The sequence below is a fragment of the Saimiri boliviensis genome, chromosome 12 (assembly GCF_048565385.1).
Source record: "Saimiri boliviensis isolate mSaiBol1 chromosome 12, mSaiBol1.pri, whole genome shotgun sequence".
NCBI lineage: Eukaryota > Metazoa > Chordata > Mammalia > Primates > Cebidae > Saimiri > Saimiri boliviensis.
The window spans coordinates 100,146,312-100,161,981 of record NC_133460.1 but is presented as its reverse complement, the minus strand read 5'-3'; the positions used below and the strand labels follow the sequence as shown (position 1 = coordinate 100,161,981).

The following is a 15,670-nucleotide window of genomic DNA, read 5'->3' as shown; positions in this document are numbered from 1 at the left end:
CTTTAAGTAACTCTATGCTTTAAGAAACTCTTTTCTTTACAAAAAAAAAATTCTATAGATATATTAGGGTCTAAGACAGGCGTCCCCAAACTTTTTACACAGGGAGCCAGTTCACTGTCCCTCAGACCGTTGGAGGGCCGCCACATACTGTGCTCCTCTCACTGACCACCAATGAGAGTTGCCCCTTTCTAAAGTGTGGCAAGGGGTCGGATAAATGGCCTCAGGGGGCCGCATGCGGCCCTCGGGCCATCGTTTGGGGACTTCTGGTCTAATATGTATTCTCAGTTTGAACTAAAACCAGCATACATAAAGAGTGGTGTGGGAAAGAAACCCTTTAGCCAATATGAGATTTGAACTCTAGTTCTTGCTCTATTGGTGACTGAATTTGTGGTCTTGAGCATAGGACATAAGCTCTCAAAGCCTCAGTTTCCTCAATGGTAAATAGAAAAAATAATGAAATATGCTCTACTTCTTTTATAGGATTGACTTAAAACTCAAATAAAATTGAAATACCGTATGTAAAGGAATTTTGAAAAATAAATTTTTTAAACTCAATTTAAACATTTCAATTGTTCCCAAGACCTAGGAAGTTCAAATTCAATCTCCAAAATAATCTTTAAAAAGAACAAAGTTGGATGACTCACACTTTTAGATTCCAAAACTTGCTGCAAAGGTAGAGTCATCAGGACAGTGTGGTACTACATAAGAATAGATAAATAGATTGGTAGAATAATATTGAGAGTCCAGCAACAAATACTCATGTTTATGGTAAACTGATTTTCAGCAAGGGTCCCTAGACTATTCAATGGAGAAAGAAAGTCTTTTTCAACAGGTGGTAAAAAGTTATGATATAATCCAGCAATTCCACTATTAGGCATATACTCAAAAGAAATGTAAACATGTTTATACAATTTTTTTACACACATGTTCACAGTGGCATCATTTATAGTATCCAAAAAGTAGAAACAACTCAAATATCCATCAACTAATTAATGTATAAACAAACTGCCACATCCATACAATGGAATGTCATTTGACAATAGGAATGAATGAAGCACTAACACATGCTACAAGGTGTAGCAACTTTAAAAACATTATGCTAAGTGAAAGAAGCTAGTCACAAAAGATAACATTTTATATAGTTTTCTTTGTATGAAATGTCCAAAACAGTAAAATCTATAAAGATGGTAGATTAATTCTTGCCTAGGGCTAGGAGATGGGGTTGGGAGGGCTGAAGAAAAATGTGGGGTAGGGGACTGCTAAAAGATACAGGGTTTCTTTCAGGTGTGATAAAAGGTTCCGAAATTGACTTTGGTGGTGGTTGATTATGTAACTTTGAATATACCAAAAATCACTGAATTGTATATATGAAATGGATGAACTATTGATATATGTACTATATTTCAATAAAGCTATTTCCATAAAACTACCATACATTAATAACCATATCTTGATCCCCAAATATAAAGGCCTTTCCTAAATGAGAATTTACATGTAATTGTTTTTTGCTGTGACATACTCAATTTAAATATCTGAAAAAAGTGGTACAAAAGAAATAGAGGCATGCCACTTATTAAAAGAACTGAGTCAAAAATAAAATATAGTAAGAATTCCAACAATTAATATGATGCTTTATGTTACACCAAGCACTTGCACAAATGGCCCCACAGACAACACAAATAGCAAATTGGAATAAGTCATTTGCTCCCTCTCCTGATTTTAAACATAGAGATAATATGGGCCAGAGTCCACATTGTCCTGGACAGATTGGTACCTATCCCACCTGCTATGGGGTAGGAAAGCAGCAGAACCAGTCGAGTTGCAGCCTAAGGCTGGAGATTGAGTGTCACCCTGATTGGATTGAAGGATACAATGTATCAATCCTGGGTGAGTCTGTGAGGATATTGTCAAAGGAAATAAACATTTGAGTCAGTGGGCTGGGAAAGGCAGACCCACCCTTAATCTGGGTGGACACCATCTAATCAGCTGCCAGTGGGGCTAGAATATAAAGCAGGTAGAAAACAAAACAAAACAAAACAAAACAAAACAAAACAAAACAAAACAAAACAAAACAAAATATGAAAAGACTAGACTGACCTAGTCTCCCAGCCTATCTTTCTCCCATGCTGGGTGCTTCTGCCCCTGAAACACTGGACTCCAAATTCTTCAGTTTTGGGACTTGGACTGGCACTCCTTGCTCCTCAGCTTGCAGATGGCCTATTGAGGGACCTTGAGGACCTTGTGATCATGTAAGTTAATAATAAACAGCCATATATATACATATATATACCTATATATATATCTAGTTGTTTGCTATATATATATATATATATATATATATATATATATATGTATATATCCTATTAGTTCTATCCCTCTATAGAACCCTGACTAATATACTGATGACAGGAAATCTCCTAGCCATAGAAGCAGATGACTGGATAACCCTAAAGATTCACTTCTCCCCACCTCAATTTCTGGTCTAGCAAATATGCCAATTATTTGCATCTTTCATTACTTGGGAAGAAATTAGAAACGTGTGTGTGTGTGTGTGTGTGTGTGTGTGTGTGTGTGTGGACACATTGGAGAAAAATGCATGAACACTGAGAAACGAGAAAATTCTGAAAAATTATAAAAACAAAATGGAGATCATTTACAAAGGACAGAAAATCAAACTGACATCAGACTTAAGACAAAATTTCATATTCAATTAAACTGCCATATACATGTGAGAAACACATATTGGCAAGCATTTAAGTTCTCAAAGAGAATGCCGTACAAAGTTATTTTCTCTCGTGCATGGTCTCTCTCTCTCTCTTTCTCTCTCTCTCTCTCTCTCTCTCTCTCTCTCTCTCTCTGTTTAGAAGGAGTCTTACTCTGTTGCCCAGGCTGGTATGCAGTGGTGCAATCTTGGCTCACGGCAACCTCCAACTCCTGGGTTCAAGCAATTCTTACGCCCCAGTTTCCAGAGTAACTGGGATTACAGGCATGCGCCACCACGCTCAGCTAATTTTTGTATTTTTAGCAGAGATGGTGTTTCACCATGTTGGCCGGGCAGGTCTTGAACAACTAACCTCAAATGATCTACCCTCCTTGGCCTCCTAAAGTGCTGGAATTACAGGTGCAAGCCATTGTGCTGGCCCCAAAGTTTCTCTTTGAAAAAAAAATATTTTGGAGAGTTTATCTTAGTGAAAATTAAAAGAAATGCATAAGCAAACAACTAGATATCATAGATAAAGGAGACCGAAGGAAGTTCATTGTTGTTTACATAGGCCATGATAAAGAAAGAAGTACATTCATGAGATCTGAATACAACTTCCAGGTAGTATTAATATGTAGAAGGAGAAACAGAGGAGGTTGAGAGCATGCTAAAGTATTAATTTTATTTGAGATGGTCAATGGAGGAATGTTTTAATAAGCTTTAAGCATAGGTAGGGAAAATCACTGTGAATCTTGATAAGGAAATGGTAGCTATCAGAAACATAAAAATAGAACATGCAGTATTCTGTGTAGCAGATGAAAATCAGTTTATGGACAGAAGCTGGGAAAAAGAACCAAAAGGAAGCAAAGCTAGTAACCACACACAGACACAGACACAGACACACAGACACACACACACACACACACACACACACACTCACACACACACACACACACACACACAAAATGGGGTAGCTGAAATAAGCCTTGGTAAACCATAGTTAACGTCAGTGTTAACATCACTTAAAAAACTTAATGGAGTAAATGAAAAAATAAAAAAGCTAGCAGTTTTTTCCAAAAAGTATAGGTGTAAAGCAAAAAGATACAGTGAAATTGGAAATAAAAGAATGAAAGAGGGAATATCAGAAAATACGAAGTAAAAATAGGAGTAGGTATTTTTTAACTCTGCAAAATAAAATTTAAGGTTAAAAATTCACAATGATAAAGAAGGAAACAAAATTTGGAAAAAATAAAACATGAAAATATGATTATGAACACATGGGCACCTAACAATACATCAATGAACACTATTAATGTGCAACTGACAAACTATGGTGACATGTGTATGTCATATTTGTTCCTTAAGCTTGTAAATTTTCTAGTTCTTTGATTATATCTTTTCTTTGTTGGTCTATGTGTGCATTACTTACATTTTTTCTCTCGTTACTATATTTTTAGCAGTATTTGAAAATATTTTACACAGATGGGGGAAAATTTATAAGAGTCCAAGAATAGTCTAAGTTTTCTGTTTGCAAATGACTTTACAAAAGTTATTTGAAGCAAGAAACCAAAATGCAATTACAGCACTTGCTGTAACTTTCATTTAATTATTCTCTGTTTTGTAAATTTTTTCTCCAACAAATATAAGACATATACATAAATTTCCTAATGTTCTAAGCTTCCATAATAACCTGTGATCTAGAGTAGTAAAAAATCAAAAACATCTTAAAAATCGTATAAAATCATGCACATCACTTTCATGTCCTCTAAAAACAGACCCTTTGAGTAGCATCCATGAGTTGTGACTTTGTCTTATTTTTTTCAGAATAACCAAAAATACTACAGAAAGAATTAATTATATTTACACCTAGGTGTTTGAAGGATTCTATTTTCCATTCCCTATTTTCCTTAATAAAAAATAAAATCTGAAAATGGCAACATAAAATTAGGCAAATAATGCCATTTTTAAAAAAGAGAATAAAATGTTTCAATTCTACAGTTTCTTAATCTTTCTATTTAAATATCTTGCCACATATAAGATGTAAATTAAAGTAATAAACATGATTAAATTAGTATGCATCATAATTCTTTGAATAGTCATTAATCAGAATTTGTGAATTTTGCTTCTTTAGGGGTTATTTTCAGAAACCACTTCGTGTATTATTTTCAGATTCTAATACCATGTTTAGTTGCATATAATGATTTCTGTTTCATCATACTCTATTTCTGCCTTTGCAATAAAGGAATGTAATAATACAGCAATTAATCACAAATGAAAACATACATTTTATATGTGAGAAACGTTCACTTTTCAACATTCAAAAATGAAGCTATGAAATTAAAATGCAACTCATCTCCACCCACCTTTTCTAAGTAAACTTTGTTAATAAAGATAGATGTGAATTGTTAACTAGGGGGCACTGCGTACTCCAAAGACTAAGCAGAGGTGCTTTGTTTCTTTGATCATACCTGTATTTTAAATTCCTTCAGCTCTTACCTGTCAGAGAAAGGCTGCCAGGTGAGCAGTCTGTCATTCTTGCCTAGGCTAATAGATTCTCCAGTGGCTTTTGTTAGAGCTCATGTCATACTATTAAAACTATGTGACTTGAAAATGGCTTAACATATGTAGCTGAATCTTGTCAACTCTAGATAATCAGTCTCTGTTTGGCTTCACAAGCAGATGTAGATTAGAGAACTAATATAATAAATATTCAAAGCATAGTGGTCCCCTTTCAGCACACTGCTCCTACCTCCAATGGCCCTCGCAGAAACTCTGTTTGTTCAGCTCCCACTTCCAGTGCCACATCAACAGAAGCAAAGGGACGGCTGGCCATCTGCTGTCGTTCTCGAAGCAGTTGCTGGAGGGGGTTAAAAACGATTTGTCTTAAAATAGGTTTAAAGGCACAGGAAATTCAACAATATCTGGTTCCCTTTTTTAACAAATGGCATTGAAAGTTAGGAATAATATTATGCACATATCCGTATCTAGAGTACTAAGATTAAAATTGCTTTATCCCCTTGGCCTTGGTTGTATTTCCACAGAGGCTTTAAATGTACGGTGACTACAAATAACTTTTCTGCTAACCTCCATCCTGCAGGTCTCATACAGTATATTCAAAAGCACTTTGAAAGCCTTAGGTGAGAGAGGCTACTTAAGTAAAAAGTGTTATTACAATGATAGCTATGCCAAAGTTTCCCACTCAAAATAACTGATACTTAATTCTTAGCTAAAAAAGAGAGAAACTGTAAAAATATTTAAGAAAAGACAATGAAAAGTTGCCAAAATGCATTAATAGAAATTAAAGGAACATATACCTGCCAAGACTAAGTTTGGTTAAGTCATCAGGATCCCCTGTCAATTGTTGTGGAACCAGAAGGAATTACTGTTGGCAGTGTTTATTATAATTTTGTTCAAAGCCTCTGTTTATTATTCAAAATGAGGAATGATTACTAAGTTGCAGAAATTGTGTGCAAGGACTTCGACAGCATGCCCAATTACTTGTTTCTTTCTCCTTGTGCCTACTCTGGGCTTTGCCCAAGCGAAAACCAATAAAATAGCAAGTCCCAACCAACTACTAAGCAAATTTATATTTTTGCCTCTCCTTGTAATTATAATACTCATTAAGTCATGATAAGAAAAAATTGATGACCAGCACTAGATATTGCAATTCTTGCCCTTTTCATTCTAATAAAATTATTATTAAATATTAAAATAGGATGTGTGTGCAATTAAATATATCTTAAAATGAGAAGAAAAAGTATTATTGAAGAAGGGCAAAATTCATGAACACAATGAATGTCTTCATTATTCATAGAGATATATAAAGATTCTCTGGCATTCACTTAAAATGTTAACTACTATTCTTTGGATGTAGTCCTGTCATTCAACAGTCATAAAATTCCCTTATAGATGATAAAGTAAGACAAACCAAATTATTTAAACAAAAATGTATTAAACAGAAGCTTAAATAATAAACTGCCATCACAGTTTATCTAAAATTTTTGTTTTAATACCTTGTTTTTATTATTAAAAAGAGAACATTCACATAACAATATTGGATAGAAATAATGTACTGTTAATGAGTAATAGTTTAAGTTTGTAGATTATATATTTTTTGAAGTAACGAATTCATTTTAAAAATATATATTCAAAGTAAAAAGCAAATGTGACCTAAATTGCCAAATTATTCACTTTAATATACATTCAAAGTTATATTATTAAAAATAAAGCTGCTGGTAAATAGAATCTCATTTATGCCTCTCTCGATAGGAATGGGTAACTGATCTGAATAGCATGTCTGTGCAAAATGCAAACATAATGTTACTTCAAATGCTAAGGGATACAGAAGATACCAGGTTCTTTGTCTTTGGTAAAAACACACACACTAACTTGCCCAGACAACACACACACAAATAAACAATCTACCCTTCCAATAGTCAGGTACAAATAGTCTTGAGAAAATTGTAAATTTCCCCTTGTGTTTGAACACAATTGTCCAAGGTTTGTATTATAATTTTTCTCCATTTGTAGTAGTTCTCCTCAGCATAAAAATGGCATCTCACATGACAAGTGATTGTTAGACAAAATGAACAGCTTCTTTTTTCTCATCTCACATTTTCCTTATATTTAAAAGTAAAAGGTCTACAAAATATAGTTAATGAATACTCAATATCACACATAGTAATATAATTTAACAAATATTCCAAACTCACAATCTTTGACCAAGAATATAGTTCCACGGACTATAATTACTGCAATTCCCAAAACTCATAATAAAAAAAATCAGCAACTGATACTTTTGTTCAATTGTTAAATTTGTAGAATGCAAAAGTATATTTTAAAATTTTAGTTTGTTTTCTGAGCTTTGTGTTTCCATCACTTTTTAAGAATTGAATGTCTACTAAATTAACTATATAAAGAAGAAGAAAACATTGTTCTTGCCCAAGACTTTAACACTATAGTTTGTAAAGCAAGTCTGGTAAAATGGAACTAATTAGGGCACAATATAGTGTATCAGTAAAGTTACAAATAGAGAATTACACAAATAAATTTATTCTGGATCACCTAGTGGAAGACTAGTTAGAGAAGCCTTGCTGAAACAGCTGGGTTTCTGACTTCGGGAGACTAATGCAGATGTTTTTACTGTGAGATTTAGGAAGAGTAAATCATTTCCCCTGCAACACTCCTGCTTTAATGTGATAGCCCTAAAATAATCAAATGGAGTGAATTGTGATTATCACTGCAACTAATTTCTGCCCTCCTCCCCTATTCTTAACAATTGTCCTCCTTCTGGCCAATTCACAACTGGATGCATTACTTCCTGAATTTTGTCTTCTATCTCAGAACAAGGGAGAGATAGAGAAAATGCTTACAACTTGAATATGTAAGAATATAGTACGAATAATGACATGCAGTACAGCTAGGCACCGGAATGAGAAGAACCTACTTTTAAATACCAGTTTCTCCACTTTTTAGCTGTTTGAGCTTAACCAAATTATTTAGACCTCTCTAAGCCTCAATTTTTCTCGTCTATATATAATAACAGTTCCTACCCTACGCCTATACCTTAGAGGACCTGTTTTAAATCCCAGCTGTTGTACTTACTAACAATTGGGTGATAATCTAATTACTGAGACCTTTCACTCATTCCTTCTCTCTATGAAATGGGAATAGCAACAATATCTTTAAGTCATAAGGTTGAGACTAAAGAGATGATGCGTTTGTGCTGTTCAGCACAGAGGCTGGCACATCCTGAGCACTCAATAACTGCTAATTGGTACAATTATAATGTTAAATTTCAAGCACTATTTTTGTCTCTGAAGATGGCACACTAATTACCACAGGCCCATTTTCTTCAGCAATAGTGACACATTTTGCTCTACTAGTCTCCCTTTTAACAAATGTTGCAAATTTATGAGACAGTTGGAAAATGCCATTATTGTGGTAAAATGAATTTAGATTTGGAACTGCCTTCCGCCATTTGTGACTACGAATGATAAAAATTCGACCTGAAAATTAAGAAAAAATATGTAGTATTTTCTTAAGAAATTTTGAAAATGAATCTATTTTCTAGGATTGTGATTTTATATAAGATGAAGTTTAACATGTTGTACGCCCATAAGAAGCCATACAACAGATGTGTCTGTTTTATAACTGATCTGCTATTGCCAGTTATTCAGCAGAACAATAAAGCCAAAAGAACAAATTGATCATAATACAATAGATTATAATCATACTGCCATAAACATTGTTGTGAAGAAAATTTAAAAATTAAAGAGATGTTAGTATCTTATTTGTTGTACATAATAACCATTTTGCGATTCAAAATCTCTTATAAGACAAACCTTGGAATTAAAAGTGATATGAAAGTCAGGCCGGGCACAGTGGCTCACACCTGTAATCCCAGCACATTGGGAGGTTGAGGCAGGTGGATCACTTCAGGTCAGGAGTTCCAGACCAGCCTGAACAACATGGTGAAACCCCATCTTTGCTTATATATATATATATATGTATATATATATATATATATATATATATATACATGTAAGTTGTCCAGGCATGTTGGAACATGCCTGTGATCCCAGTCACTCAGGAGGCTGAGTCACAAGAATCGCTTGAACCCAGGAGGTGGAGGTTGCAGTGAGCCAAGATTGTGCCATTGCACTTCAGTCTGGACAATAAGAGCAAAATTCCATCTCAAAAGAAAAAGAAAATCTATGCTTGAATTTGACAACCAGGTAGAGTCATTGATTCTATCAAATATGATACAGATAATTCTTCCACTTAATATTACTACTTCAAATATGGTATCATTCCCCAAACTTCAAACTAGCTACCTTTCCAAATACCTTAAGGCATACAACTCTTTGATAGCATTTAGAATAATAATCCTTAAAAATACACATACATAAAAACAAAGTAATAACTAACTATGCCTGCAATTGTCTTCACACCTCCTACTACATGACTCTTTTGTATAGGTTCCCTATCTATTCTCTCTTCCACCTTCAAATGTCCTTCTATCCCAACTCAAGTTTGAAATAATCACCTCTCCTATGAATTATTTGTGATATTAATATGGCACTAACTCTTTATGTCTCCATGCTTCCCTGGGACCTTCTTTAAGGCAAAAGTCTATTTTTTTTTTCATTCCACACAATACTTAGTTTATAGTCAATAGTGTCTGATGAATGAACAATGAATGGGTGAATGAAGTATAGCATAAAAATCTGTTTTGTCCAAATGCAGGTAAAACAAGTTATGATAAAACCAATTCTATGAATAAACTTTTAAAACTCTTATATATCCTTTGATATTCTAGAATTTGTGTCTTATCCTTGAAAGTAGGTAGACATTCATTTTTTTCGAATGAGGATGTTTTGTGGACTTGTCTTTCAAATCAATATCAGATTTCATATTGTTTTTCATCATCTAGCTTATTGTAATACTGCAAAGATCATAGAAAAAAACTGTCATAAAGTCATCAAAATGCATTAATATTTCTAACAGCAGTTATATTCAAAAATATTTGGAAAGGTATAAAAAGAGCACTTATAATGATTTTGTCGTTAGTTTTGAGCTATAAACTAAAAGCCTCTGAATTAAAGATTATATAAGAATTCATGAAATAAGAGGATTTCAACACAAACATATTTAACATAGAGTGATACAAGTAAAAAATTGATTTTGTTCTTTTGGTGTTAGGATGGTGTAAAGAAGAAAAGAGAAGTGGCAAGAACTTTTGCTAACATTAAATTAGAAAAGCATGGTATTCTACCATTTTATATAACTAAATCTTCAAGGCACAAGGTTCAAATTCTTGTTCAGAGTAATACTGGAAATCTTTTGCTTTCAGTCATCCAGTGTGAGACTGATTTTCCTAGATAGTGATGTTAGTCATTATGGGAGTGGCTTGGAAAAACATCTTTATTCAGGTTACAGACGCCATTTTTTTTTCTAGGCTTTTACAATCTTTGACCTACTGGCAATATACTGTGTTTGAAGTAGTGTGTTAACTTAAAAACAGAAAACTTCCACTAGCTTCCTGACAGGTATTCACTGAGCTGGCTGATAATATTTATTTCCAATGATTTAAAAAATTTTTTTGCCTACTCGTATTTTTGCAATATTTGTATTAACTTGCAAAATAAACTTCAGTGACTGTCCAGAAGGCCTTTAATAATTCAAGATTCCACAAAACCTTAAGATTACTTATTTTTCTCTTTATTATTCAGAAGCAAAATGTCAAATAGCCATAGCAGATTTTCCAGGTAGGTTGTTCAGGTATTTAGGATTGCTACTTGGGCAGTAGTGTGCCAAAACCTAAACCTACCTTTCACTATCATCAGGTCTGTGACTAGACAGAGGAAAGACAAAGGGAAAATGGAAAATGTTTCCAGATCTTTGATTAAAACACATATTTCAAAATATCCTCTAAAATGTCAATAGCATAGATGAGTGATACGGTTTGTATGTGTCCCCACCCAAATCTCAACTTGAATTGTATCTCCCAGGAATCTCCCATGTTTCGGGAGAGACCCGGGGAAGGTAATTGAATCATGGGGCCTGGTCTTTCCCATGTTATTCTCATGATAGTGAGTAAGTCTCATGAGAACCGATGGGTTTATCAGGGGTTTCTGCTTTTGCTTCATCCTCATTTTCTCTTACCACTGCCATGTAAGAAGTGCCTTTGGCCTCCCACCATGATTCTGAGGCCTCCCAGCCATGTGGAACTGTAAGACCAATTAAACCTGTTTTTCTTCCCAGTCTTAGTTATGTCTTTGTCAGTAGCATGAAAATGAACTAATACAATAAGCTTATATATATATATATATATAGGTATATACCTATGCATATGTAGTACATATGCATGCCCATGTATGTAGAAAGTATAAGCATGACAATGCATATACATTAAACATGTTATCACTCAAAGTAAATATATTATCATTCAAACTAATATTAAAACAAAAAGGCCAAAATAAGAGATTAAATGATGTCAACAAATGAAGATCTTGTCATCTGGATAATACTGATTATAATTTATATGACCAAGACACAGACTCTACAGATTTTTAGACCTGGTAGGAACATGGCAGATCCTCTATGCCAGAGATTCTTCAATCTGCAGATCACAGACCTCTAAAGGGCAAATAGATAAGCACTAGAAAAGTCTATGAATGTAGCACTAACAGATGATTCTCTAATATTTTCCCCGCAATTTTAGTGGATTCAATCATTAACTTACTGCTGTCTTCATAGGCTAACAGCCCCTCATCCTGAACCAAAATGTAACTCTACTTCCTTTAATTCTTTCAACAAATAAATCAATCAATTGGTATTAATGCTTAAAAATAAAAACAAAAGGGAATAAATTCTAAAAGCCAGCAAAACTACTTTAGAATTACTGACACGTTCCTATTAGCTGGATAAGAATTTGAAAATTATCTTCAAGGCAGAATGAGCTCAAAGCTCAGACATCTAATTGGAAACATTGCATTTATTTGTTTTTTTTTTTCATATAGCTCAATGGTTCTCAAACTTTGTTTTTTCTGTAAACTTTGGTACATATGCAATGCCAGCTATACTCTATACTGAATAATCTTGTTTCTAAAAGATACCAGCCTTACATACTGATTGTATATCATAACTCTGATGCACAATTAGTCTCATGGAACTTTGGAACTTGTCAATATTAACAAGGGCAGGGTGTACAAACTATATGGCCTGATAGCACCACCATAATTTCCTTGTAATAAGGTATTTTTAAAAGGTTTCTACTGACAGGAATTAAATAAAATATACCTTACTTTTGTAAGTATGGTCATTTTAAGCATGGGCTGCCATTGTTTAGGTTAATTTAGGAAATGTCAAAGAAAATAAATAATCTTCATCAGCAAATCTTCCTTATCTTTACATATCCGTGCTATCCATTCCTACTTAAATATCATGGGAGACAAAATAGTACTTCTTACAGGGGCAAGTCTTTGTAATTAAATTTTGAAGTCAAGAAAATGGAAGGGACACCTGACATCTGTCCATTGATATATCACTATAAGTCTTCATGAAAATAAGTTTAATTTAAAAGGGATACGGGCCAGACACAGTGGCTAACTCTTATAATCCCAGCAGTTTAGGAGGCCAAGGCGGATGGATCACCTGAGGTCAGGCGTTCAAGACCAGCCAGGCCAACATTTTGAAATTCCATCTCTACTAAAAAATACGAAAAACATATCCAGGCCTGGTGCTACACACCTGTAATCCCAGCTACTCAGGAGGCTGAGGCAGGAGAATTGCTTGAACCTGGGAGGTGCAGGTTGCAGTGAGCCAAGACTGGGCCACTACACTTTAGCCTGGTGCAACAGATCAATACTCCATCTCAGAAAAAAAAAAAAAAAAAAGTGGGGGATACAACTTTACCAAACTTTGAACTGTTCTCAATGCAAAAGCCGTGTCTTGAAGCATATCACAAGGTTGTTAATCAAATCAGTTAAGCTTTATATCTTTGGATAGACCTTGGTAAAATCATTTGTTCGTTGCAGAGGATGATCAAGCTAATTTGCATTGTGTTACAAACAAAGAAAAGTAAAATAATATCCCTATCTATTACTTCCATTCCAGAAATGTCTAATGTTTGCTAACACTGAGTATTTTGAAGTAAATTAGGAAAGGATTCAAACTTCATCATTTCTTTTTAGTCTAGGTGAAACACTTAACATTTTCCAGCACAGACAATCCCCAGCTTTCCTCAACTGTGTGCCTGCTGACTTTTCATTAACAAAGAATTCCAACTTCTGAACACTTTTTCAAAATAAAATCACTTAAATCTTCATAATATACATAAAAGTTAATATTCCATGTAAAACTTTGATTATGCTGCTGATATACCCATGTGTACATTTTTTTTGTCTTATACTTGATCACATATCTTATTTTGTTCATTAACACAAAATGAAGCTCTGTATGTCATATGGCACATCTTTTCATGCATTAGCCATAAGAAAATAAGCCTCAGTAAAGTCTTAATGGCTTGTCAAGAAACTTCATTAAGGACTGAAAGCGAAGCAAATGATAAAGTTCCTTACTTCACATTCCAAAGGATGATCTTGAATAGTTTAGACTAAAATTCTAGTAAAAACTTCCTTTTTTTCTTTCATTGTTAAAAAAAAAGCCTATTTGTAAAAAAATGTGACAGAGAGTCTGCTCATATCAGGATTTCCATGGTGAATAAATTTGTCTGTAATAACTAATGGAATGAATTTTTACTGAGCTCCTACTGGATGCTCCTTTTTGTAGGAACTGATGTATAGAGTGAAACTCCTGATTCTATTCAGCAACCTTCTCCATGGCACACACACACACACAAATACCCGGACTCTTCCAAACCATGTGCCAGGAAACTGGAAGCAGGCAACTGGCAGACAGTACAGTCTGATATTGGAGGAAGTATTTGTGTAGCCTGCAGTTGAAAGCAACAAAGCTATTCATTAGTGGATGAAGACCTCCATATATGCAAAAATATTGCTGAATTTTCAAAGGTGACTCTTCAGGCAATTTTAAAATTAAAATATGGACTCTAAATCTTTTCTGTATTGACTTAGATAGCATCACTGATACAGACTTTGCCAAAGATGATCTCATTTTAGGATAAAAGAAATCATGCAAAATGGATTTATCTAGAAGAGTACTAAAAACCGTGCTATGGCTTGATACAGGCTATCCTTTCTGGGGACCAACAGGAAATTCAATGGACCTTTGCAAGATAGTATTTTATCTTGCTTTTTGTACTTGTTGACTTTAAAACAAATGAAAGTGAAAAATGAATGCCTATTGACAATTTCAAAGAATATTCTGGGCACTTAGGAATCATAATTAACAGCACATGGAAGTCATGTTTGTTCAACGTTGACTTACATAAACAAATAAATAAATGTATTACAGAAAAAAATCTCTGTCGGAAACAAAACGGTCAGGGGAAAGATACAGTGCAGAAGGAAAGTGGTTACAGAACAGAAATGGTTTTTTAGGTAGAGCAGTTACAGAAAAGAAATGACCTTTGCCCTGAAACCCTGAATAGTTCATCAGAATATGCACACATCCCCAAAATCTCAACAATTGAACACAGAAAAGTTTATGTTTTGCTCACACAAAATCCTCTGGTCTAGGTAATTTCACATCTGGTAATTCAGCAATATAGATTGCTTCAATCTTGACACTTTCCATCTCAACCCAGACTCTGAAGAATCATGGCAGAAAAGAGACTAGTGAATCGTGTATGAACTTTTCAGTGCTTTAGCACAGAAGTGACACATCATTATCAGAAATAGTCACACAGTCCAGCCTAATTACACAGAAACCAGAAAATGTAGGGGAGGGGGTCAAATAGAATAGTAGGTGAATGGAACAAAGGAAGCTAGGAAAGAACATTTCAGGCAGAGGGAAGGGCAAGTGCCAAGTTTTTAGGCAAGTCTGGACTGAAAATATTCAAGAAACAGAAACAAGCTGGATCTTAATAACCAAAATGGTAAAGAAAAGACTGGCCAAAGGATAATACTGGGTTTATCAAGATGAAGATAAAGTGAAATCACATCTGTAAATCATTAGGCACACTGGAGCTAAATAAATAAGATTCATTATTTTTTTAAAACATAACTTCTCTGTATTTCTCAGTCAGTCCATTCCTATGGTGTTAGAATTAGCTTGGAACAAAATGGCACAAGAAATAGGCTTTACCATCCTCAAGTAAAGTTATTTAACACATAATTCAGAAAACAGCAACAGCAGTTAATCTCAAATACAATCAACCTAGCTCTCTCAATAAGTATCGAAAGGTCAATTTTTTATGTAACCTTTTTTAATACAAAAGGCCAGGTGGTTGTAATTTATCTGAGCAAATCAAAATGAGCAAAAGGATGAGTACTGAAAAGGTCATTTAAAAGCTAGATCCTAAAAATGGATTTTAGTACATAT

At 34.2% G+C, this 15,670-nt stretch overlaps 1 protein-coding gene across 3 annotated transcripts in view; it reads right to left on the bottom strand.

Moving 5' to 3' along the window:
* The window catches only part of ATRNL1 (attractin like 1), an 811,767-nt gene that overhangs the window by 214,963 nt on the left and 581,134 nt on the right, over positions 1–15,670 (bottom strand). For all 3 annotated transcript variants that reach the window (XM_039465348.2, XM_074382946.1, XM_074382948.1), the window contains one exon: positions 5,451–5,558. In XM_039465348.2, coding sequence (XP_039321282.1) covers positions 5,451–5,558 — 108 coding nt within the window. The remainder of the gene's footprint in view (positions 1–5,450; positions 5,559–15,670) is intronic.